This window comes from Rhinopithecus bieti, unplaced genomic scaffold, assembly GCF_001698545.2.
Source record: "Rhinopithecus bieti isolate Rb0 unplaced genomic scaffold, ASM169854v2 scaffold_16097, whole genome shotgun sequence".
Classification (NCBI taxonomy): Eukaryota; Metazoa; Chordata; class Mammalia; order Primates; family Cercopithecidae; genus Rhinopithecus; species Rhinopithecus bieti.
Genome location: NW_016808851.1, coordinates 912,868 through 939,258, shown reverse-complemented (window position 1 = coordinate 939,258; position 26,391 = coordinate 912,868). Strand labels below are relative to the sequence as shown.

The 26,391-nt window shown below is 44.1% G+C and overlaps 1 protein-coding gene across 9 annotated transcripts in view; it reads right to left on the bottom strand.

Moving 5' to 3' along the window:
• Nucleotides 1-26,391, bottom strand: part of PLEKHG1 (pleckstrin homology and RhoGEF domain containing G1) — a 249,421-nt gene that overhangs the window by 21,610 nt on the left and 201,420 nt on the right. For all 9 annotated transcript variants that reach the window (XM_017887627.1, XM_017887628.1, XM_017887629.1 and 6 more), the window contains 8 exons: nt 23,649-23,695; nt 18,689-18,839; nt 15,311-15,442; nt 10,580-10,762; nt 10,391-10,486; nt 10,140-10,226; nt 2,033-2,066; nt 456-551 (listed from right to left, as the gene is read on the bottom strand). In XM_017887627.1, coding sequence (XP_017743116.1) covers nt 456-551; nt 2,033-2,066; nt 10,140-10,226; nt 10,391-10,486; nt 10,580-10,762; nt 15,311-15,442; nt 18,689-18,839; nt 23,649-23,695 — 826 coding nt within the window. The remainder of the gene's footprint in view (nt 1-455; nt 552-2,032; nt 2,067-10,139; nt 10,227-10,390; nt 10,487-10,579; nt 10,763-15,310; nt 15,443-18,688; nt 18,840-23,648; nt 23,696-26,391) is intronic.

Genomic DNA, 26,391 nt, shown 5'->3' with positions numbered 1-26,391 from the left:
TTTTTTTTTTTTTTTTTCCGAAACAGAGTCTGGCTCTGTCACCCAGGCTGGAGGGCAGGGGTGTTTTTTTGGCTCACTGCAACCTCTGTCTCCCGGGTTCAAGTGATTCTCCCGTCTCAGCCTCCTGAGTAGCTAGGATTACAGGTGCCCGCCACCAGGCCTGGCTAATTTTTATATTTTTACTGGAGATGTGGTTTCTCCATGTTGGCCAGGCTGGTTTTGAACTCCTGACCTCAGGTGATCCACCTGCCTCGGCCTCCCAAAGTGCTGTGTTTACAGAGAAAAAGAGTTTTAGATCAAAAGTTTGTGAGTTCCATCTTAAGGCAGCCGCAAATGTATTCAGACCAGCAGTGAGCTGAGAAACCAGATAGAACATGCCCTTTCGTCAGACTCAAAGGGACTTTCATTTCTAGTCCCCCATTAGTATTAAATTTTTATGACAAAATCCTATTTACCAGATTTTCTTCTCAGCCGATATGGAGCAGAACCTTCTTTAGAGCCATACAGTGCTTTCGTCTCTCCCTCAGGACTGTAACAGAAGCCTGGATGATCTGTAAAGATAACTACATGCATCAGTGGGACTGCGCTGTCGGGGGCTTCTTAGAAAATGGTTATGGCTAGTGTAGATTTATATGGATTTATTATTATTATTATTTTGAGATGGAGTCTTGCTCTGTCGCCCATGCTGAAGTGCGGTGGCATGATCTTGGCTCACTGCTGACCTCTACCTCCCAAGTTCAAGTGATTCTCCTGCCTCAGCCTCCCGAGAAGCTGAGACTACAGGTGACCACCCCCATGCCTGACTAATTTTTGTATTTTAATAGAGACGGGGTTTCACCATGTTGGCCAGGCTGGTCTTGAACTCCTGACCTCAGGTTATCCACCCGCCTCGGCCTCCCAAAGTGCTGGGATTACAGGTGTGAGCCACCATGCCTGGCCTATATGGATTTATTCTTTTTCATCTGACATGGATATGATCCTCCTCCCGTGATTGGTGCTGTATATGTATCTCAGGGCTTTTTGTTTACATTGGGACTTGTAGGAGTCTGTTAGCTGGGATGACAAGCTTGAGCCACCACACCCAGCCAAAATAAATAAATAAATAAATAAATAAATAAATAAATAAATAAAATCTGAAGGCAATTCTGCTGGCTGAAATGTTGAGGTCTAGAGAATGCAGCCTAGCACTCTGCTGGGGAGTTCCAGGCATCATTTCTCAGGTCTGTTGGATGGGAGATGGGAGCCTCAGCTGCAGTGATGGTGGGAATGCTCCTGTTTCCACTTTGCTGATGCTGCTTTTCCCCCTGGGGAGTTAACAAGTGCCAGGCTGGATGGAAGGGAATCAATGTTTGCACTTGATTCCGCAAAGTAAGGTATTATGAAAGGGTTAAGTAAAAGTAGAAGTGTTTTCAGTACAAGTGTCCAGCAGACCTGATTGCATTTAAAGCCATTGTTTTCTCTTTTTATTCTATTTAATCTGAAAAATAACAAAGATGTGATAAATGCTGTTGAATAAGGTCTTATTTAATAGGAAGGACCTGGAATATTTCTTCTCTTCTGCTTTTGTAAGCCTAGAAATACACTCACATATGTGGGGTGGTTGTGATTTCAGAATTTTCTGCTGCATCAGGAAAACCAATACTATGAAGCGATTGAGATTCTTGCAGATAATCAATATTCTGTTAGGGATGAAGTGAGAAATGCATTGTGAAGCCCTGGTTTTTGGTGGTGGTAGAGGTTGGGGGTGGGTGGGGGTAGAGTTGACCCTGGAGACATAACTGACATTGTTAGTTGATGCAGAAACCCAGACTGTGGCCAGCCATCAAGGGACTCAGATAAACCTGGGAGAAACAATGTAGAAACAAGCCAATGAACTAAGAAGGGATTATACTGTCCACCCAATTTGTGAAAACAGTGAATAGAAAGATACTATTTTCTAACAATTAACATTTTCTTGAACTTTAAGATAGAAAATGTGATAGATACAAATAGACAATGAAATTTCAAATTGTGTTAAGGAAATAAAACTTACGAATGGCATCCATTTCAAGGATTGCTTGCTTGGCCTGAAAGAGAGAAAGTGGGGCTGTAATTCCAGTTGCTTTGCTTTTCTTTAAACTCCAAATCTCAACACAGATCTTATCCCACCTGAATAAATAGAGTTAAAAACGTTTAAAAACTCGCTATTTATTTTAAGCATTTACACATAGTTCAGGGAATTCAAGCAGATGACCGCCCTCATGTGGGTAATAGCTGCTACACCATCAAGGCACCAGAGCTAAGACTGCACCCCCAACCCTGTGAAAGAGGACGGAGGGAGGCTGGTTCCTAAGCCTGGCTGATCATTAGCACTCATTGGCCAACTTATTAAAAATGCAGATTCTTGGCTGGGTGCAGTAGCTCACACCTGTAATCCTAGCACTTTGGGAGGTCGAGGTGGGCAGATCACAATCACAAGGTCAGGAGTTCAAGACCAACCTGGCCAATATGGTGAAATTCCGTCTCTACTAAAAATACAAATATTAGCCAGGCAAGGTGGCAGGCGCCTGTAGTCCCAGCTAATTGGGAGGCTGAGGCAGCAGAATTGCTTGAACCTAGGAAGCGGAGGTTGCAGTGAGCCGAGATTATGCCACTGCACTCTAGCTTGGGTGACAGAGCAAGACTCTGTTGCCAAAAAAAAAAAAAAAAAAAAAAAAAAAAAAAAATTGCAGATGCTTGCCACCCAACCCTGACCTACTGACCCAAAAGCTGAAGGCATGGAGCCTGGTATCTTTATCACCAGCCCTCACCACGACTCTAGGGCCGTGTAACTATTTTGAGTTAATTGCAAAATGGCTGCTGGAAGTTTCCTCTCATTGTTGTCTTCCTTCCTGCAGAATGCTGTGATTATTATGAGCTAAGTCTCTGTTTCCCCAACTCCCTGCACCTCCCATCTCTTTTATGTGCCCCAGAATCTCCGAGTGGGACGGCCCTGAAGGACAATGTCTGTGATCCCAGTTCAGGCACTTCACCAGGTGGGTGCTCTCCCATCCCAGAGTGTGCTTCCTCAACTGGACAGTGGGATCATGGAACCTCTCTTTCAGAACAGTCATTAGGATTCAATGGTCAGCTCAACTGGTGAGTTCCACCCACCCTCGTAGGGCAGGGGTCCCCAACCCCGGAGCCACAGATTGGTACTAGTTCATGGCCTGTTAGCAACTGGGCCATACAGCAGGAGGTGAGTGGTGGGCAAGCGAGAGAAGCTTCATCTGGATTTACAGCGGCTCCTCAAGGCTCACATTACAGCCTGAGTTCCGCCTCCTATCAGATCAGTGGCAGCATTAGATACTCATAGGAGTGTGAACCCTACTGTGAATTATGCATGCGAGGGATCTAGGTTGCAGCACTCCTTACAAGAATCTAATGCCTGATGATCTGAGGTGGAGCTGAGGCAGTGATGCTAGCAGTGGGGAGCAGATTAACGTTAGCAGAGAGGTTTGACTGCACAGAGATCATAATAAATCAATTGCTTGCAGATTCATATCAAAACCCTGTCAGTGAGTGACAAGGGGCAATGAAGCTGCATCTGGTGGCAGGCTTTATCGTGGCAAGTGAGTCGATGTACTTCAATTGTATGGCTGCATCTGGTGGCCTTAAAAGTATGTTCGAGGCCGGGCGTGGTATCTCATGCTGTGATCTCAGCACTTTGGGAGGCTGATGCAGGCAGATCACGAGGTCAGGATTTCAAGACCTGCCTGATCAACATGGTGAAACCCTGTCTCTACTAAAAATATGAAAACTAGCTGGGCATGGTGGTGTGCACCTGTAACCCTAGCTACTCAGGAGGCTGAGGCAGGAGAATTGCTTGAACCCGGGGGGCAGAGGTAGCAGCACCGTCGCACTCCAGCCTAGGCAACAGAACGAGACTGCATCTCAAAAAAAAGAAAAAAAGTATGTTTGAGACAACTTCAAATGTCCATATATTATGGATTAAAGTCCAGGCAAATATCCTGAGATTGCCACAAAAGCACAAAAGCCTGCTTCCATTTCCAACATCCTATCTTTGTAAAGCAGGGTTTTCTGCAGTGACAGTGACCAAAATAAGATTAGAACAGACTGTACATAAACAACACACTTGGGGTGTTGCTGTCCCCCATTACCCCCAGATGGGACAGTCTAGTTGCAGGAGAACAAGCTCAGGGCTCCCACTGGATTCTACATTATGGTGAGCTGTATAACTATTTCATTATATATTACCATATAGTAATAGGAATAAAGTGTGCAGTAAACGTAATGTGCTTTCATCATCCCAAAAGTCTTCCCCTGCCTCTGTCTGTGGAAAAATTGTCTTCCACAAAACCAATCCCTGGTGCCCAAAAGGTTGAAGACCACTGTCCTAGGGGATTGTAGCCTTTCTTGCCTCTTTAAAGTCATTTTCATTTTTTAAGGGTAGTATAATTTAACCTAGAAAACACTACGCTAAAAATAACTTTTAAAATAATTTTACTCTATTTTGCTACCATCTGTGATATCACAGTACAAATATTCCGGCTAAGTGGTGATCATATTTAGTGAAAAAGCGTGGGGCTGAGTCACCTTAGAGAAAACAAATGCTTGTTTTTGTAACACTGATAGCTGTCTCTCTTGTACATTCAGCGTCTGAGATTATGAGTTGAAATTAATTACAAACACAAATGTTAGCTTTGTCTCTGGGAAGTGCAATTACAGAACCATGCTAGTATGTAAAATGCAAAATACCTACATCTTTATTCTCAATTAATTTGGAGAAGAGTTTAATTTATTTACCACATACACTAATGGGCAATATGGCTATTTCCAAGAAGTTCCCTGGTATCTGTAGAGCTGACTTCAAGAATGTTTTTTTTTGTCTTGATATTTAATTTTTAAAGTACTGTTTCCAGGTTTCCCACTAGGTGTCAGCCAAGGACCATCATGGAATTAAAAGAACGGAAGGCAGCTGGGAGGCTGTAACTAATGAGTTTCCCACAGCTGTGTTGATATTATTAGACTGGTGATACATTTCTTGATTTTTAAAATTTCCCACTATGCATTTATTTCATAGAAATAATAGAAATACATTTTGAAAACTTTAGGAAAATAAATATCTCAAGGAAAGATGTGGAAAGTTCACTTTAATAATAATCCTGCTTAAATAGAAAATTATGATTACATTATAGTGAATAAAGTATATTAAACACGTGTGTTTGAGGCTGGGTATGGTGGCTTCTGCCTGTAATCCCTGCACTTTGGGAGGCTGAGGCTGGTGGATCACTTGAGGCCAGGAGTCCGAGACCAGCCTGGTCAACATGGTGAAACCTCATCTCTACTAAAAATACAAAAATTAGCCAGGTGTGGTGGTGCGCACCTGTAGTCCCAGCTACTCAGGTGGCTGAGGCATAAGAATACTTGAACCCAGAAGGCAGAGGTTGCAGTGTGTTTTTTCTTGTATGGAGACTGCGCCACCGCACTCCAGCCTGGGTGACAGAGTGAGACCCTGTCTCAAAACAAAACAAAAAAGAAAAACGTGTTTTTAATTGCCAGTGGGAACAATGTGGTTACGATGCTCTTTGGAGCCAGACAGACCTGGGTTTGAATCCAGGCTTGGTCATACACTAGTTATACAAACCTGGGCAGTTTATTTAATGTCTCTCAGCCTCTGTTTTTATTTTTTCTAGAATGGGAAGAATAAGAACTACCTCATAACATATTTTGGTGAGGGTGAAATAAGAATATAAGTACTCAGCACTGTGTATGCTTAATAAGTTGTAACTGAAAAGATGTTTTTAGATAGAAGGGATCGACAACCTGGGGAGAAAATACGATGTCATACTGACTATATTAACCATTTCGGTACTTAAAGGGAACTTCCTGGGACACACACACCTAGTGTGGAGAAAGACAGGTATGTAAGGTGGTCTCTCGTTTTGTAACTGCCTTTCAGAATCTTGTTAGCAATTTTGATTTTCCCATTAGACAGGTAAACAATAGGTAGGGCCCATCAAAGACGCTCTGCCATTGCTCAGAAGGGCGTTCTAAGCAGCAGGCCAGCAACAAAATGACTAATCATAAAGAAAATGCAGTCCCCTCTCTGCATGAACTCCCTTTCATCTCATAACACCCTGATGAAACGAAAACTCATGCTTAGGTCCCAGTCCACACCTATGCACATTCATTTCCTGAGGACCAAATCATTGCTGGCAGTCCTCAGAACAAGCTTCAAATGCTTGTCAAAATATACAGAGAAAAAAATAGACTATCCCCTTTCTCAGAAATCTCAGCCCTTCTTATTTTCCACCCAGTTCAATTTTCATAATCATCATCCCATTGTCAGCTCCACCTCACTCCTCCCAGCCTCAGCTTGGACCATTTCACCATCCATGTGAATAATCCACCTACCACCCTCACCCTAGTTCCCTGACCACTTTATCTCTAATGACCTTTTCCTCCACTCCAGAGCAGCAACACAGAATTAGAGCCACCTTCAGAACCTGATCACACTCAAAACCGCCCCACCTCTAAGGCAGGACTCCAAAAGTCCCTTCTTCAACTACAGATTGGTGTATTTCCTTCTCTCCAACATTAAGTCCTGCTGAACCAGGCTTTATGACAATACTGCAGTCCCTCACCCCACGCTTCTGTTGCCAGCTGGTTTTCCTCACTCAGCCTGATGTCATGCCCAATTACTGCAACTGCGTGCTCACTGGCACCCTCCCCACCCCCGCCCTGGGAACCTTCCCCTACCAGCTCTGCCGGTTCCCAACCTGGAGGAACCCACACGCACCAGTAGCTTCCAAGTTGCTGAGCAGATTTTGAAATGACGTCATCACACTGATTCATGGGGGCCAGCTTCAGTTGGGTCTTTGATGCCTTCCACAGATTATTCTAGTCATCTCTAGTGACTGGTCCATTTTCTTTCTTTCTTTATTTTTTGAGACAGAGTCTCACTCTGTCACTGAGGCTGGAGTGCAGGGGCGCCATCTCGGCTCAGTGCAAGCTCTGCCTCCTGGGTTCACGCCATTCTCCTGCCTCAGCCTCCTGAGTAGCTGGGACTACAGGCGCCTGCTATGACGCCTGGCTAGTTTTGTATTTTTGGTCTAGATGGGGTTTCACTGTGTTGGCCAGGATGGTCTTGATCTCCTGACCTCGTAATCCGTCCGCCTCAGCCTCCCAAAGTGCTGGAATTACAGGTGTCAGCCACTGCACCCGGCCTGGTCCAATATCTTTAGCAAGTGTTCTTCTGATCCCTTCCACTTTCCCTCAGACACCCCTGATCTCTGCTTCACTCACCCAGCAGATGACTTTATCACCTGCATGAGTGAAATCAAACGCTTTGTCTTCCCCCAAGTCCACCTCAAAGTTCCTCTGTCTTTCATCTTTTTCTCCCTTGGCTCAAGAGAGATGCTTCCAGCCCTTTCCAAGATAAGCCCCTATTCCTGTGTGTCCCATCCTCTCCCTTCCCACCTCCCCAGGCTCCCTTCCAACAGGAAGTGAGCCACTGTCTCCTCTCCCATCTCCCTTCTCCTGCCGTGCCATCCGCTCTTGGACTCAGCGTTCGACCCAGACAAGGAGTCTTGCTTTGCTCTTGCCTCTCTCTCCAAACTATCATTTTTTTTCCTTTTGTCAACTTTATATATAAAAAAGTCTATACGCAATTTGTTCCTTCTTAATCCCCCTTTTTCTTCAGCCCACTGTGACCTTTCCCTTTTCTCTTAGTTGCCAAATCTAAAATCTGCTTTTCTGTTTAAATCTCCTTGACCTCAGCAGCCTTTGAGACTGTGTCTCCCCCCTCCCGTCTCTGAGACGTGCTTTTTCCTTGTTAGCACAGCGCCTCCTCCTCAGGAGTCCTCTCCCTGCCTCCTCTGCTACTCTTTCCATCTTTCTTTGGCTGTTCTCCAAATCCCCCCACCTGCTTGGGGATAACTTAGATGTTGGGATTCCCAAGGGCTTGTCTTTCCTTTGCATATTTTTTGGGGCCATCTTTTTAAACCCTAGGGCTTCAATTACTGCTGCTAGCAAATGTCTCCTGATCCTTAGATTCCAAGACCTGAATTTCCACCTGTGGCTGACCTTGCCCAGCAGCATGGGTGCCAGTGACAGCAGAGGGCTCCTCTCTCTTACTCCCATCTCACGGGTTCCTCTCCCTTTCTGTCTGTCTCAGAACCCACAGTACCATGCTCTCCTTCAACCCCTGACTCAGCCTTGACTCTCAGTGGGCAAAATCCTGCCCCCTGCCTCAGTGGCACATTCTGCATTTGCCCCCTCTGTCGCTGTGGCTCCATGGCAGCACTGCTCAGCTCCTTTCTAGGCCATGGTGGTGGGTTACCATCTTCTCCAGCCTCCAACCTCACTCCTGCCACTTATTTATCACCCTGTCCCCAAAGTTACACTCTTAGAACACAGGACTGACCACGCCATCTCCCCTTCCTCCAAAGCCTGCAGTAATTTCCCAGTGTGAATGCATCCAGACTCCTCAGAGTGCATGCCCACAGCCCTTCAGGGGCTCCTGCCCTTCCCCTCCCTGCCCCAGCCCCTGCCTCAGCCCCTGAGAACTCAGTCCTCCCATCCCGGCACCATCTGTGCACCCTGAACACAGTGCATTCGTTCTTTTTTTTTTTTTTTTTAATGCAGGTCTCTAGGTCTGGTTTCCTTAATTCCTTTTTTCCCACTTATAAAAATATTACTAAGACTGGGAACGGTGGCTCATGACTGTCATCCCAACACTTTGGAAAGGCAGAGGCAGGCAGATCACTTGAACCCAGAAGTTTGAAACCAGCCTGGGCAAGATGATGAGACCACACCTATCTTTACCAAAAATACAAAAATTAGCTTGGCGTGGTGGCACAAGCCTGTGGTCCCAGCTACTCCGGGAGGCTGAGGTGGTGGGATCTCTTGAGCCCAGGAGGTCAAGGCGGCAGTGAGCCATGTTTGCACCACTGCGCTCCAGCCTGGGCGACAGAGTAAGATCCTGTGTAAAAAACAAAAAATCTCATCCTTTAAGACCGAGGTAAGAGATGTTTTCCTTCCTCTCTCCACTTAACTGAATTGAACACTTTATTCTTCCACGGCATCTATTACGTCTTCATGGTTGGCAGATGGTTCGTGGCATCCTCTTCTAAGCCCCAGAAGGAAAACCACCACTACTCCACAGAGCCCGCGACTCATGTGAATCTTTTTTTTTTTTCTTGAGACGGGATCTCCCTCTGTCACCCAAGCTGGAGTGCAGTGGCACGATCTTGGCTCATTGCAACCTCTGCCTCCTAGGTTCAAGTGATTCTCTTGCCTCAGCCTCCTGAGTAGCTGGGACTACAGGCATGTGCTACCACACCCAGCTAGTTTTTGTATTTTTAGTAGAGATGGGGATTCACTATGTTGGCCAGGCTGGTCTTGAACTCCTGACTTCAGGTGACCTGCCCACCTTAGCCTCCCAAAGTGCTAGGATTACAGGTGTGAGCCACTGTGCCTGGCCCCATGTGAATCTTTTTGATGTTAATGACTGGTTTAGCTGAGACATAGGTCCTACATTTCCTATCTCTCAATTTTCTTTCTTTCTTTCTTTTTTTTTTTTTTTTTTTGAGACAGAGTCTTGCTGTGTCACCCAGGCTGGAGTACAGTGATGCAATCTCAGCTCACTGCAACCTCCGCCTCCTGGACCCAGGTGATCCTCCCACCTCAGCCTCCCAGAGTAGCTGGGACTACAGGTGCGTGCCATCATGCTGGGGGCTAACTTTTACATTTTATGTAGAGACGGGTGTCTCACTTTGTTGCCCAGGCTGGTCTCGAACTCTTAGGCTAAAGTGTTCCACCTGCCTTAGCCTCCCAAAGTGCTGGGATTACAGGTATGAGCCACCGCGCCCACCTTTGTATTCTGAAGTTGAACGTTTATCCTATCAGGATGCCTTGCTGGGACTTCATTAGTAATTAGAGGATCTGATTAATGGTTTTCACTCCCAGATTCTAATTCTAAACTTTGTTTTTTTTTTTGACCCAGTCTCTTTGTTTTTCTTTTTGAGACAGTCTCATTCTGTCACCCAGTCTAGAGTGCGATGACGCGATCTCAGCTCACAGTAACCTCCACCACCCAGGTTCAAATGATTCTCCTATCTCTCTCCCGTTTCACTGTGCACTATTCAGTGTCCTACCTTAGCTGGAATCTTGGCTGCATGATTCTCCAGAATCAGTCTCTTTAGGTGCAGAACCCAGAGGCGTTTGTCTTGCTGGGATTTGGCCTGCCAAGACGAGATGCAGACAGTCAGACAACTTGATACCACCACCCACAGGACCCTCTGATGAGATGGGAAATGACCATGTGGCCAGAATGCTCTCAAAAAGCCGCCTGGTACACAGCACTATACAAAGGGGCCTTGCGGAGAGGCCAGGGCCTGGCCGCTACCTGGACTGTGTGCTGCAGCTTGGGATTCTTGTAGTGGAAGACGCTGAAGCTGAGCGGCTCCTTCGGAATCACCTCCACGAGCATGAGGTTGCCACACTAGAGCAGAGACAGCAGAGGGGGTGAGGCACACTCAGGGGGGAATGGAACTGGGGATCTGAGTCTCTGCCCATGGCCAGCGTGCAGACCTACCAGGATGTGAGCTTTGTATGTAAACGTGTCGTCTCTCTTCTTCGTGATGAGCAGCAGCTTGTCGAAGAGGAAGAGTGTCCGCTCATTCTTGGCTCGCTGGATGCGGAAGGTTCCCTCAAGCACCAGTTCCCCATAGCTGGTCAGGTCTGGCCCCTTCCAGTTAGTGAGCAAACTCTGTATCTCCTGAGAAAGGGAATGGGCCATGGTATTTAACAGGAGGCAGAAGACAGGCACCAAGGGCTTGATGGCCCATCTGTTGAGCCTCAAGAATGGTGCCAAATCGTCCCCAATGGGGTCTAACGATCTACATGGTATCTGATGGTCTATGACATGGATCTGCATTTACAGGTGGTGTCACTTAAGGGCTAACAGAAATGAATCAGGCTGTTAGTTGATGAGCTGCTACTTACTTATTTCCATTCCTTCATCATGCCATGCTGTGGCTCACAGCAGCCCTTACATCTTTCAAAAGCCAGGTCCAGGGGCCACCAGTATGGGACCCTCTCAGATAGGCCTCCTTCACTTGATTTTCTTTGTTTTGTTTTGTTTCCTTGAGACGAAGTCTTGCTCTGTCACCCAGGCTGGAAGTAAGTGGCGCAATCAGGGCTCACTGCAACCTCCACCTCGCCGGTTCAAGCGATTCTCCTGCCTCAGCCTCCTGAGTAGCTGGGATTACAGATGCCCATCACCATGCCTGGCTAAATTTTTTAATAATTTTAGTAGAGATGGGGTTTTGCCATGTTGGCCAGGTTGGTCTTCAACTCCTGACCTCAAGTGATCTGCCCACCTGGACCTCTGAAAGTGCTGGAATTACAGACGTGAGCCACTGCACCCAAACCGTTCCCTTGATTTTTCTCATCCCCTTTCCTCTGGGGAAAAAACCCTTCAGAGTTGTTGACTTGAAGACTTTCTTCTAGATACCGAAGTTCATACCACACATAAGTAATTCAAAACTAAAGCCTATATAAATCATCCACGTCATTTTCTCAGAAATTTCTTGAGTTTAAATTTACTTACTCAGGGAAAGGAAAGGAACCTTTCTTTGCCCCTAACTTATGTTTCAGTACTTTTTTTGTTAAAATTTTAAAATTTTATGGGTTCACAGTAGGTGTATATATTTATGGGGTACACGAGATATTCTGACAGGCATACAATGCATAATAAACACATCAGGGTAAATGGGCCTCCGTCACCTCCAGCATTTATCATTTCTTTGTGTTATGAACATTCCAATTACACTTTCAGTTATTTTATAAGTTATTGTTGACTATAATACCCCTGTTGTACTATCAAATACTAGATCTTATTCAACATTTTTTTTTTTTTTTGAGACAGAGCCTCGCTCTGTTGTCCAGGCTGGAGTGCAGTGATGCAATCTTGGCTCACTGCAACCTCTGCCTCTTGGGTTCAAGTGATTCTCCTGCCCCAGCCTCTCAAGTAGCTGGGATTACAGGTACCCACTACCATGCCTGGCTAATTTTTGTATTTTTAGAAGAGATGGGGTTTCACTATGTTGGCCAGGCTGGTCTCAAACTCCCAACCTCGGGTGATCTGCCTGCCTCGGCCTCCTAAACTGCTGGGATTACAGGTGTGAGCCACCGCATCTGGCCTAGATCTTATTGTCTCTAAGTAAAGTTTTGTATTCATTAACCACCCCCACTTGCCCCACTCCCCATTTTAGTGCTTTTAATGGAAATTGATAAATATAAACTAATAACATGACTTTGACTTTTCTGTGGAATTTATTGTATATCAATATCAGTGTTTTTAAATGAAGTTGATTTTATTATTTTGAAAAACGAAAACAGTCACAAGCACCATTTAATTAAGGAACCCATAAGACAACAAAAACTTTACTGGTTGAAAACAGAAATGAACAGAAATGGAGTATTAGTTTGAGCCAGAGTCTGATTCAGTAATGACTTCAGAATGTCAAGCAGCTTCACAGAGTATGAAAAACCAGCCATTTAGACATTTCTGAATACAGTGGTCCCTCTTATCTGCAGGGGATATGTTCCAAGACCCCCAGTGGATTCTCGGAACTGGGGATAGTATCGACCCCTAAATATACTATGTTTTCCCTACAAATACATACCTATGATAAAGTTTAATTTATAAATTAGGCATAAGAAATTAACAACAATAACTGATAATAAATTAGAATAATTATAACAATATGTCAGCATCACTGCTCCGTTTGGGGGCATTATGAAGAGAATAAGGTTGACTTGAACACAAGCATTGCAAAACAAGACAGTCGATCTGATAACCAAGCCAGCTACTGAGTGACTAACAGGTGAGTGGCCGTAGGCAGTGTGATTGGACAAAGAGGTGATTCATGTCCTAGGTGGGAGGGAGAAGGGCAGTGTGAGATTCCATCACGCTACTCAGAATGGTACACAATTTAAAATTTACAGATTGTTTATTTCCAGAATTTTCCATGTAAATTTTTTTTTTTTTTTTTGAGATGGAGTCTTGCCCTGTTTCCCAGGCTAGAGTGCAGTGATGTGATCTCAGCTCACTGCAACCCTGTGTCCCAGGTTCCAGCGATTCTCCCACCTCAGCCTCCCAAGTAGCTGGGGTTACAGGTGTGTACAACGATGCCCGGCTAATTTTTTGTAGTTTTCTTTTTTCTTTTTTTTTTTTTTTTTTTGAGACAGAGTCTCACTCTGTCACTCAGGCTGCAGTGCAATGGCACGATCTCAGCTCACTGCAACCTCCACCTCCTGGGTTCAAGCAATTCTCCTGCCTCAGCCTCCCAAGTAGCTGGGATTATAGGCATGTGCCACCACGCCCAGCTAATCTTTTATATTTTTAGTAAAGACAGGGTTTCACCATCTTGCCTGGCTGGACTTGAACTCCTGACATCAAGAAATCCACCTGCCTCGGCCTCCCAAAGTGCAGGGCTTACAGGTGTGAGCCATCACTCCTGGCCCTCATTTAAAATGTTCTAACCTTGGTTGACCACAGGCAAATGCAACTGCCGGAAGTGAAAGTGCGGATCAGGGGGATGACTGTATTCAATGGATTCTGATATTATGTCTGCAAAACACTTGTATGATAAAGCATTAAACTTTTGTTGCCGTTGCCAAAAAAAAAAAAAAAAAAAAAAAGTAGCCTGGAAGATTAGAATGTCATCTTCCTCTGATTTTTGATAGTCAATGACATCACACCACACTCTGGCTGCCTATACCTGAAGCCTACAGAGTTTGTTCTGACTTATGAGCCAAATAAGGTATCCTTTTTCTCGTGTTAGGCAAGGCCACTCTGTATAGTGTGGAGTCACTTTGGGCTTTTCTGTCTCACTCTAGGGACAGCCAGGAGCCTAGAACTGGCCTCTGGGCCCACGCAGCCTCTTGTTTTGTTTTTCATAGTGCATCTATTGAAGTCCCCAGGGCATGATCACTGGCCCAACATCTGTCAAAAGTTCCTGAAGATTTAGGGCTCAAAATGTTTGTGCTGGATAGGCCTTTAGCAAACTTCTCTGTCTTATTTTAAAAATGAGGAAACTGTAGGGCGTGGTGGCTCACGCCTGTAATCCCAGCACTTTGGGAGGCTGAGGCAGGTGGATCATCAGAGGTTAGGAGTTCAAGACAAGCCTGGTCAACCTGGTGAAACACCATCTCTACTAAAAACAGAAAATTAGCCGGGCGTGATGGTATGCCCCTGTAATCCCAACTACTTAGCAGGCTGAGGCAGGAGGATTGCTTGAACCCGGGAGCCGAAGGTTGCACTGAGCTGAGATTGTGCCACTGCATTCCAGCCTGGGCAACAGGAGTGAAACTTCATCTCCAAAAACAACAAAAAAAAAAGGAAACTAAAATGACATGCTTGAGGGTCACGTCCCAAGTGACTGTAAAGGAGCTGGTTCAGCCTTGGCTCCCCCTCCTCTGCGTCCCCTGCCTATGACCACCCAAGCACCACCTCATGATTTTGCAGGAACTGGTGGCAGAGGAATAAAGGCTTAACAAGTGTTTATATAGTTTACGGAAAGTTGCTTTAAAAAAGAATTACTAAATTTGCAATTCACAGAAGTAGGAGACTCAAAATTTTAACTTAGATCATCAAAGGGGCTATAAGCAAACAATTAGCTTAAAAGTTATAATGTCAGCTAGGTGTGGTGGCTCACGCCTGTAATTCCAGCACTTTGGGAGGCTGAGGTGGGCACATCAACTGAGGTCGGGAGTTCGAGACCAGCCTGACCAACATGGAGAAACCCCGTCTCTACTAAAAATACAAAATTGGTGGCTCACGCCTGTAATCCCAGCACTTTGGGAGGCTGAGGCGGGTGGATCACCTGAGGTCGGAGTTCGAGACCAGCCTGACCAACATGGAGAAACCCCGTCTCTACTAAAAATACAAAATAAGCCAGGCATGCCTGTAATCTCAGCTACTCGGGAGGCTAGGGCAGAGTAATTGCTTGAATGCTGGAGGCAGAGGTTGTGGTGAGCTGAGATTGTGCCATTGCACTCCAGTCTGGGCAACAAGAGCGAAACTCCATCTCAGAAAAAAAAAAAAAAAAAAAAAAAAAAAAATTATAATGTCCCTTTCTCTTAAATAGCCATACTAGACAATGGTCAGTATTACTGATGTCCTGAACTTTTTTCAGGGAGAGCTACACTGAAGGCTGTGAGTGGAGTGTAGTACTTGCGCAGTCTTAATATTTTCTTGGGAAAACAGTCAGTCAGTACACCTGCAACCCTGCCGGGCACCGACACCTCGCAGGCTCACCTGTAACCGGACCGCGTGCTCGTGTTTCCGCTTCATGTCATTGATGTGCCAGGCGACTCGCTGCATTGTGTCTATAGCATCAAGCACCACATCATAGCCTTCTGTGTCCTTATCAAGGTGATTTTCTATTTCCTTAAACAAAAAAGAACAATTTTTTTCCCCATTTTTTTCATACAGCCAGTGAAACAAATGCCACCTCTATGATTAGTTCCTTATATTTTATTTTTACTTATTTATTTACACACTACCAGCTGGGTGTGGTGGCTCACGCCTATAATCCCAGCACTTCGGGAGGCCGAGATGGGTGGATCACCTGAGGTCAGGAGTTCGAGACCAGCCTGGCCAACATGGTGAAACCCTGTCTCTCCCTAAAAATACAAAAATAAGCTGGGCATGGTGGCGCACGCCTGTACTTCCAGTTACTTGGGAGGCTGAAGCAGAAGAATCACTTGAACCTGGGAGACAGAGGTTGCAGTGAGCCAAGATTGGGCCACTGCACTCCAGCCTGGGTGACAGAGTGAGACTCTTGCCTTAAAATAAATAAATAATTAATTGATAAAATATTGACAGACTACCATCATTCTTTAAGATTTTGAGGCTGGAAATACCTGCAACAAAATGGTAAGACAAGGAGAAAAAAAAAAAGGGATAGGAAAGATAAAAGTGGAATAGAATTCCAGGATAATCATGATAAAATACAACATGCATGTAGCCCATTGAGTATCACAGTGATATTACAGTTATTATAACAGATGTGGGAATTGATTTTATAGCTGTAGAGTTCTGAGCTTCCTGGTGGCCAATGTTAAAAAGTTCTCAGTAATATAGTTCTCATTCTTACAAGATAAAATGCATATTTATTTTTTCCCTTATTTATTTAGGAAGCAAAATGTTTCATACAGGACCTTAATATTTAACAGACTCAAAAATATAGCGAAAACTATCTTTACAAAACGATCTCTATAGCAAGTAGGCATTTTAGCACATTTTCCTACTGACAAGGTTTTAAAGGCCAAATGAAGTGGACTAAAGACAATCCTTCAGAGTGTTGAGAAGGATCTCATGGTTTACAGCACTCAATTCTCTGATGGTCAGAAGTATGTTACATTAGCAATCATCTTACCACTGGAGGCCCACAATCCCAGGAACATGAGAGAGGGACAGGATCTTTGTTCTAATTCTTCTGAGCACGTAAGACACTTGTCCCTTGATCCTCAACAGTCTAAAGATACAGACTATTGTATATAGTTCCTTTGATTCTTTATCTCTCCTCAGTGCCCAGCACAAAGCTGGGTGGTAAATAAGTGCTTATTAAACTGAAACTATTGCCTTCTTAAAAACAACAATAACAGTAATCCTATATTAGTGCCTAAAACAGTAAGAAAATACTAATCAATTAGATCGTTCTTGTTACATTTATTATACATAATCAGCTAACAGGTGGAGGTTAAATGTTATGGTATAACTTGAAGATTAGTCCCATTATTTTATATGGCACAATTTGAGATTGTGCCACTGCACTCTAATCTGGCAAAAGAGAGAAACTCCATCTTAAAAAAAAAAAAAGAAAAGAAAAAGAAAGGATGTGAATGACATAGAGGGAGCCCTCTAATCATCTATGAAAACAGAAAACACTTCAAAAGCAACCAGAAGTCAGTTTTGGATTAATCTAACCACTTTTTTTTCTTCATTGCCAGCCCTTAATATGCAGGATAAAGGCTGTTTTTCCTGTTAATTAACTTTTTGTAAGGATCTTGACTTGTTGTCTCACACGCTTAACTGAGATCTTAAACTTTCCTTTTGACTGACGGCCATCTCACTGTCTAGAAGACCATATTAGAGATTTTTGGGACACACACGTCTTAGACGTTATATTAACAGAATTCAGCAGAGATGTGTCCTGAGACAAATCTTATTTAAGAGTTATTTGGACACTGATTTCGCAAATAAATCCCACTAAATCTAAGAGGTCATAAGGATCAATTTAAAAATTAAAATAATATCCCCGATGTGACTTCAGAGAACATAAGATTCTCCAAAGATAAGCCACCCAGGCAAACAGACGAAGCAAAGAAATTGCTAGTAAAGATGGACAAAGTTCTTGAAATTTTAAATATATATGAACCAAACAAACCTGGAATAATTATCCAAGTTAGAAACCTGGAATCACTTAAAAAGAGATACCTGTAAACTGCAGGCCTGTTGATGTGGAGAGGAACTCTGAATTAAAATTCCTTTAAAAGGGGATTTTAATGTATCATAAAATAATAAAAAACAATAGCTTACTTTTATCAAATGCCTGTGAGTCACAGTAATGTGGGCAATTGATAAGATTTAGACCCAGGCGGTCTTTCCCAGAGCCCTGTTCCTAGCCACTCCACTGCACTGTCTTTCTCCTGCTACAAAAGTAAGCAAGTCCTACTTACAGAATGAAAATTACCTACTATCATAGGTATTTTTTTTTTTCATTCGCATCAACTTTTTTGGAGGGTAAGAAATAAGAATTTGAGGCCGGGTGTGGTGGCTCACGTCTGTAATCCCAGCACTTTGGGAGACTGAGGCAGGAGGATTGCTTGAGCTCAGGAATTTGAGACCAGGCTGGGCAACATGGTGACATTCTATCTCTACCAAAAATACAAAAAAATTAGCCGGGCATAGTGGTGCACACCTGGAGTCCCACCTACTCAGGGTGCTGAGGTAGGAGGACTGCTTGAGCCCAGGAGGTGGAGGTTGTAGTGATCTGTGATTACACCACTGCATGCCAGCCTGGGCAACAGAGCCAGACCCTGTCTCAAGAAAAAAAAAAAAGAAAAGAAAAGAAAAAAGAATTTAAGAGATATGATTATCTTTGTTTCTAAAGCCTTCTTGAATTTTGTAAAAGTAGTGGAAAATAATATAAGAGGAGAGACACCTGAAATGACGCTAAGCCCAGCGTGGAGGTCACTTATGACTCTGCTCATCTGTCCTCTCCCTTTTTAGCCCCTTCTCTTTGCTCTCCATACAAAAGCCAATCTATGACAAACAGCTTTCCTTTCCAATTGCCTACTGAATCAGGGCTGATGGAAACATTACAAAATCTGTTTTCCATTTACATGATAGCTCCCTGCCTGAAACTGTCAGTGCACAGGGCGAGGCACTCCTAAGCCCCATCAGAATCAGAACTAAGATTAATCTCTTCTCTTGGCTGTTGTCAATGGGGCTACAGGCCTAGAATATAAATATCTCCAAATCCTCAAAGCAGATTAGTCAGTTGTGAAATATGAGTGTGGGAAATGTTTCCATATGTCCACAGCATTTTCTGTTATTTTCCACCAAACTTAATATATACACACAAAACTCCCATCCCCTGGAAAGTGCTCACGCCAGGCAGAAACTTACATGCAGAAGGAGATGATACTTGAGAATCCGCTGCACTGGTTTCAAGAGATAGGACCCCAGAGGCAGCGAGTGCTTCAGAGTTTCCTGACGTTCCCTGAAGAATTTGGCCAGTATCTTGTTCCTCATGCACTCTGTTAGCACAGCCACGGATCTGCAGGAAGAATCCATGTTTTTATCTAAATTGTAATGCTTTATGTGGATATTCAAGTTTTAAATGCCATTACAAGTGTAACTGCTCTAAAATGGGTAGGGTAGTTCCAGAGTTGCAGCCAGATCAGCACGCCTTTAGGTAAACTGGAGAAAGGGGTCCCTCTGGGAATTAGATAAAGGCACTGGACCCAGCGGCAGTGGCACCCTGGACTCATGGCTTCTAAGGAACAAGTTCCTTCTTTCTAGGAGACGCAGCCTTGTGCCAGGGTCCATGGCTTGGCAAAATTTATCTGAGTGGGATTTTAGCCCCTAGCTGTGCCCTATCTGCATATCTCTGTGCAGTGCTCACACAGCACGTCTGTATTCCATTTCCACAGGTTAGATTATAAAGAGTAGGCAGACTTTCTTTTTACTAAGAAAAAGGAGTTCCTTCCTGCTAGAAGATCCGGTTCCCTGTCAGAGCATTTATCACCCCCTCTGCTGGCCCCTTTTATATGATGCACAAACTGTGACCCTATGTGGTGGCCTTCCTTAGAGACCTCTTCCCTTGGGGGAATCTTTGAACAGGTCTCCCTTTCTACCTCCAAATCGTTATCCTTACACATAATACAGCTTCTGGGAAAGCCAGATAGCCTTGCTCCTATGGAGTGCGCCTCAGATCAGGGTGTTCCAAAAGTGGGTTAGAATTCCTTCAACCCAGATCCCCCCGAGGTGCTGGGCATAGATAGCCCCAAAATATCTTAAGGCAATGGTTGAAACAATGCTCATATCACAAAGCAAGCTAATGGCTTGTGCAGTCACACACATGTAAATTAAAAATCTTTTGTTCTCAAAATGTAGAAGGAAGCAGGTGGGAATAATTTCAGCCCTTTTCTCCCTAAGTCAGTAACATTTTCAGGATTAATTGAGAAAATCAGATAGAGCCAAACAAGAAAATAAGGCGGTGAGGAAGTTAAATGGAAGTTTCATAATTAAACCATTAGAATCCCTTTTGTGCCAATCTACTTTGAGAAAAATCTATTCACATTATTTTCCCCTTGAGTCAAGATTTCAAAACTCTCCATCGTGTAACCCACAATGTTTCTAAGGTTCTTTAGAGTCAGAATCGGCTGTTCTGTAGCGCTTTGGCCACCTAAAGGCTTGGGCTCTTGCTTAAGGGTAAAAACCTGCAACAAATTAGGAGTATGCTGAGCTCTAGGTTCCTGGAAGTCTTGGGCACAGGCAGGCATCTGAGGACAAGGACCTGGCCGGGTTTGCGCCCCTCTCTGGGGAACAGAGTGTGGGAGCTTGTGTCTCTTCACAGTAAAATCACTGACGTGTGACTGGTATGAAGATAGTGGACACTGTCAAGATGTGCCTGCGACATTTAATATCATCAGCCTGGCTCCAAAGGGGGAAGGAAAATTGTCAGATAGGCTGAAACACCTGGCACTTTTGGCTTGTTAAGTGGGAGAAAGGAACTTTGGGTCTGAGAGAGCAAGCTGATTGGACACAAGCAGACAAGTTAAAATATTTCTCTATGAATATGAAAACCACACAACTGGGCAAGAAATGGACGTCTTCTTCACTGAGAACAACTTTTGAGTACCTCTCTGCTAACATGTTTCTTCAAAGTCAGACTTAATTTTTTTTTTTTTTTTTTTTTAAAGACAACTGTCTCACCAGGCATAGTGGCTCATGCCTGTAATCCCAGCACTTTGGAAGGCCGAGGCGGGTGGATCATTTGAGATCAGGAGCTCGAGACCAGCTTGGCCAACATGGTGAAACCCCATCTCTCCTAAAAATACAAAAATTAGATGGGTGTGGTGGCACGTGCCTGTAATCCCAGCTACTTGGGAGGCTGAGGCAAGAGAATTGCTTGAACCCGGGAGGCAAAGGTTGCAGTGAGCTGAGATCACACCAATGCACTCCAGCCTGGGTGACAGAGCGAGACTCTAACTCCAAAAAAAGACAACTTTCTCCAGAAAATTATCCTTAACCTTGAGCTTTTATTACACATTACTGAGTTGGTCCTGTGTTAATTTATATTTATTTGATCTTCCAGAACGTGCTCTTTCACCATCGCATTTAGTTGCATCTGACCTTCAAAAGAACAGAAACTGCTTGAAGGCAAGGGTATTGTTTGCTATTTCCTGCCAACATACACCAGGCTTGGGACAGTGCTCCATGAATGACAAGCTCTTAAAAATGTCCTTGCGCAAATGATTTTGCCTTTTCCCTGGCTCTGAGGCAGCCTAGCATATAGAGAGTCTGTTTTTATTTTGTACTCTTCTTAGTAAATCACAAAATCTGAATTTGCAATTTTGGAAGTTTAAATTAAGAAGTTATTTCTTCAAATGATATGTTTATAATGAAATTTACACAAACACAATTCCCCAAACAAGCTCCTGTATCGTTTTAGATTCTCATAATTGGGTCCGGAACTTCGTTGATTCTTCAGAACCTGAACGTTTTTCCCTTCCCTGAGGAAGAAGTTTTGTGGAGAAGTTGAGGGCCGATTCTGTGATCCCTCTGAGTTAGTGTGTGAGGCAGGCTGGCTTTTGGTTTAGAGGCATGGGATTTAGCTGGGGCATCCTGCAATCTCCTGATGTTTTCAGCATTAAGATGGAAACAAATCCTTTAAGAGAGAAAACTGTTTAAGTGAAACCATGTAAATTAACTATGGGTGGGTCTACAGATAAGGATGTATAATAAATGTTCTAATATGCATGTGGGTCTATTTATTTATTTTTTGTTTTGTTTTTTTAGGGGAAACTGGGGAAAGCAAGGATCCTCCCATGGAAAGTATTTGCCATGAGTAAGTTGAGCCTCTGAACTTCTGGCTTCTCGGGTTTTTTTTTTTTTTTTTTTTTTTAAGACAGAGTCTTTCTTTCTCTGTCAACAAGGCTGGAGTGCAGTGGTGTGATCTCAGTTCACTGCAACCTCCGCCTCCTAGGTTCAAGGGATTCTCCTGCCTCAGCGTCCCAAGTAGCTGGGATTACAGGCATGTGCCACCGCGCCTAGCTGATTTTTGTATTTTTAGTAGAGACGGGTTTCTGCCATGTTGCCCAGGTTGGTCTCGAACTCCTGACCCCAAGTGATCTGCCTGCCTTGCTCTCCCAAAGTGCTAGTATTACAGGCATAAGTCACTGGACCTGGCTGCTTCTTGGGTCTTTAAGATATAGGATCTTGATCTGTTGCCTGGGCTGTAGTGCAGTGGTGCGATAATAGCTCACTGTAGCCTCAAACTCCTGGGCTTAAGCTATCCTCCTGCCCCAGCCTCTGGGCTCAAGTTATCCTCCTGCCGCAGCCTCTTGAGTAGCTCTATGACTAGAGATGCATGCCACCACATGCAGCAACATCCTGGGTCTTTTAATCTACACTGGCTTTCCGAGGTTACTGCTGACAGTGGGGAGCAGGGAACCTATTTGTTCTTCCTTCCAGAAGTAACACTCAGGGCTCAGCCTGTTGGCTTCTCTTCTCGGTGGATCCCACCATCCACTTTATCGTCAGGGACCTGTCTACCAAGACTGGCTACAGAATGTGTAAAGTCTCCCTAGCGCTCTTCTTCCTGGCTGGTCCTTAAGATAACTCAAAGTCTGGCAGGGCGCGGTATAATTGCAGCTACTCAGGAGGTTGAGGTAGGAGAATCATTTGAACCCAAAGGTAGAGGTTGCAGTGAGCTGAGATCGCGCCACTGCACTCCAGCCTGGGTGGTGGAGTGAGACTGTCTCAAAAAAACAAAACAAAACAATCCATAACTCAAAGTCTGCTAATCATGTGGAAAAAAAGGAAAATAAAAAGGCAGGGGGAGAATCACAGTTTCAGCAACTTTTACAAGGACATATTCATAGTAGCACGAGGTCTTAGAAGTCGGAGAAGAAACCCTGGTTCAAATCCAGGTTGGGGCATTCATCAGCTATGCACCCCTCAGAGAATCACCTTACCTATCAGAGCCTCAGTTACTTCATCCATGAAATGGGGAAGGGGCAGGGATGATGATGAACTAGCACTTATGAAGAACCTAGGAGGGGCCAGGCACCCAGATGGGTGCTCTGCTTTAAAAAAAAAAAAATCCCTCAGTATCTCTGGATTTCTTTGAAAAGTTAAATTTAGTATTTTGTATTTACAGCATTTAGTACAGTGCTTAGGAATTAGTAAGGGCCCAATAGATGTCTTCTGGAGAAAAAAAAGAAATTCCTACAGTTGTAGCCCATCATCTTAGGCCCAACTCTCTTACTGAAATGGTCAATACATTGACCAAGGATGCTTCCTACATGGCCCTTGTGACATTGATTTCCAATGCAAGAAAAACTGAACCAACAACCCAGGTGAGATGATGAAGCCCCTCTTCTCATCTAGGCTTATGATGATCTGTCCTTCCTCTGAACTCCCTTAAACTTACATAGTTCGTAAAATTTATTTGGAAAAAATAGAACCTGTTCTCTCCCCACCTAGATTATAAAAACTCATTAGCAGTGTTTCCAAAATTCTTAAAAACATGACACGCACGGAAAAGGGCTAGCAGGCAAGACTTACCCTGATGCAACAGCTTGCTTAGTTTCCTTTCGGAGATACCTAGTCATCTTTTTGGTTTCTCCATAGACTTTCTCAATTTTTCCCCACACTGGCTCTGCAGGGAGCCCCAAAGCCCAGATGGATCCATATCTGGGTGCCCCTATAATCTGTTCTCAGCATGTTTTGCATTCTTCCCATATTATTCAGCACAAGGCCAGGCACAGAACACCTAACAACCATGTGTACTGCACCAGCTGACTTGAAACAATGTGAACGTGAGCAAAAGTACTCTTGTCCCATTCTTGATCCATACCTTGGATAGTTAGTGCAATACTGGGTATAAATGTGGAACTCTTCACTCTGCAAGGAAACAGAAGACATTTTTTATAGGCAACAAAGCACAGACACATTCATTTGAAAACAATAAAAAGAAATAGCATTTGGGCCTTGAACATTTCTACATATATATATATTTGAGGCGGAGTTTCACTCTCGTTCGCCAGGCTGGAGTGCAATGGCATGATTTTGGCTCACTGCATCTCCGCCTCCCCGGTTCAAGTGACTATCCTGCCTAAATCTCCCGAGTAGCTGGGATTACAGGAATGCACCACCATGCCCGACTTTGGTGGATTTCAATGTCTTTCACAATTTTTTCCTAGACTGACAAAGAAAAGAGGTATGTAGACAGGGAGAGGAAGTGGCCGGAACTTTTGATGGTAAGACCGTCAGTCAGAATAACTAATTCAAGGCCAATGAATTACTAGCTCTTGCAAAATCTAAAACAAAATTACTTTTTTTTTGAGATGGAGTCTCGCTCTGTTGCCTAGGCTGGAGTGCAATGGCACGATCTCTGCTCACTGTAGCCTCCGTCTCCACCTCCCCAGTACAAGCAATTCTTGTGCTTCAGCCTCCCGAGTAGCCGAGATTACAGGCATGCGTCACCACGCCCAGCTAATTTTTTGTATTTTTAGTAAAGATGGGGTTTCGCTATGTTGGCCAGGCTTGTCTCTAATTCCTGGTCTCCAGTTATCTGCCCGCCTCAGCTTCTCAAAGTGCTGGGATTACTGGCATGAGCCACCATGCTTGGCCTTGAAATTATATTTTGAAAAAGAGCCACAGATTATTTTGGTGGGGTTTCATATTCTGCAATTTTTTTTAACTTTTACTTTCTTTTACTTTTTAGACCGCTTAATGCTAGATTCACATGTGACCCTAAGTGCCTATTTTTCTGGCAGCATTAATGCTTTAATTTTTTTAAATTCTAAAATCTCTACTTAGAATCTTTCCTGTTAACCTCAACTGGAATTAGGTTAAACTTTTTTTTTAATGGAAAGTTTCAAGTAGACAGAATGGTATAATGAATCCCCAAGTTTCCATCGTCCAACCTCAATAATCATTAACTCCTTGTCTCTGCCCCCGGCTGCTCCTCTGCTTCCCCATCATCCTGAATTAAATTCTAGACATCATTTTGCTTGTAAATAGTTTAACATGCATCTCTAAAATAAGGACTTTATTTTATTTTTTTGAGACGGAGTCTCACTTGTTGCCCTGGCTGGAGTGCAGTGGTGTGATCTCGGCTCACTGCAACCTCCGCCTCCTGGGTTCAAGCAATTCTCCTGCTTCGGCCTCCTGAGTAGCTGGGACTACAGGTGTACACTACCACACCCAACACATTTTTTGAATTTTTAGTAGAGATAGGGTTTCGCCATGTTGGCCAGGCTGGTCTTGAATGCCTGGCCTCAAGTGATCCGCCTGCCTTGGCCTCCCAAAGTGTTGGGATTATAGGCATGAGCCACCGTGCCCGGACTAAAATAAGGAAACTAAACAGAATACCATTGTTACACTTAAATAATTCCATAACATCATGAGTTTCACCAGTCACTATTCATATTTCCTTTTCTCTTTTTAAAAGATTTTGCCTGTTTGATTTGCAAATAAAAATCACACAGAGCAGGCCGGGCGTGGTGGCTCACGCCTGTAATCCCAGCACTTTGGGAGGCCGTGACGGGTGGATCACGAGGTCAGGAGATCAAGACCATCCTGGCTAACACGGTGAAATGCCATCTCCACTAAAAATACAAAAAATTAGCCAGGTGTGGTGGTGGGTGCCTGTAGTCCCAGCTACTTGGGAGGCTGAGGCGGGAGAATGGTGTGAACCCGGGAGGCAGAGCTTGTAGTGAGCCGAGATCACGCGACTGCACTCCAGCCTGGGCGACAGAGTGAGACTGTCTTAAAAAAAAAAAAAATCACACAGAGCAAATGGTTGCTATCGCTTTAGTAGTCTCTTTTAATCTTTCAGTTCTCCCCTATTTTTCTTCCTTTTGCAAGTGAGTTGAAGAAACCATACTGTTGTGCTGCACAGCCCCAGTTCCAGTATTACTGATGACATCCTTAGAGTTTCCTTGTTATTTATGTTTTTGAGATGGATTCTCACTCTGTTGCCCAGGCTGGAGTGCAGTGGCATGATCTTGGCTCACTGCAGCCTCTGCCTCCCAGGTTCAAGTGATTCTCCTGCCTCACCCTCTCAAGTAGCAGGTATTACAGGAATGCGTCACCACACTTGGCTAACTTTTGCATTTTTACTGGAGACAGAGTTTCCCCATGTTGGCCAGGCAGGTCTTGAACTCCTGACCTCAAGTGATCCACCCACCTTGGCATCCCAAAGTGCTAGGATTACAGGAGTGAGCCATCACGCCCAGCCTGGTTTCATTTAATATGCCCTGTCCATTATAGTCGTACTGGTTTAGTACAGACTTGCTCAGATTTAGGTTCCATAATTTGGCACAATACACTAGTGGCTATTTTGTGCTTCCTCTAATGGAAGTACAATGGAAGTCTAATGGAATCGGGAAGTCCAATAGACATAAAGTCTGGTTGTCTCTCTTCTGTGATGCTAACAACCATTGGTACTTATTGGCTAGATCTATTAATTTATTAGGGTTTGGGAAACAGTGGTATTTCTAATACTTTATTCCTTATTTATTAGCTAGAATCTTTCCATAAAATGAACCTCCTTATATTAACTCTTGGTTACTCTGCAATTTATGGTTTGTGTG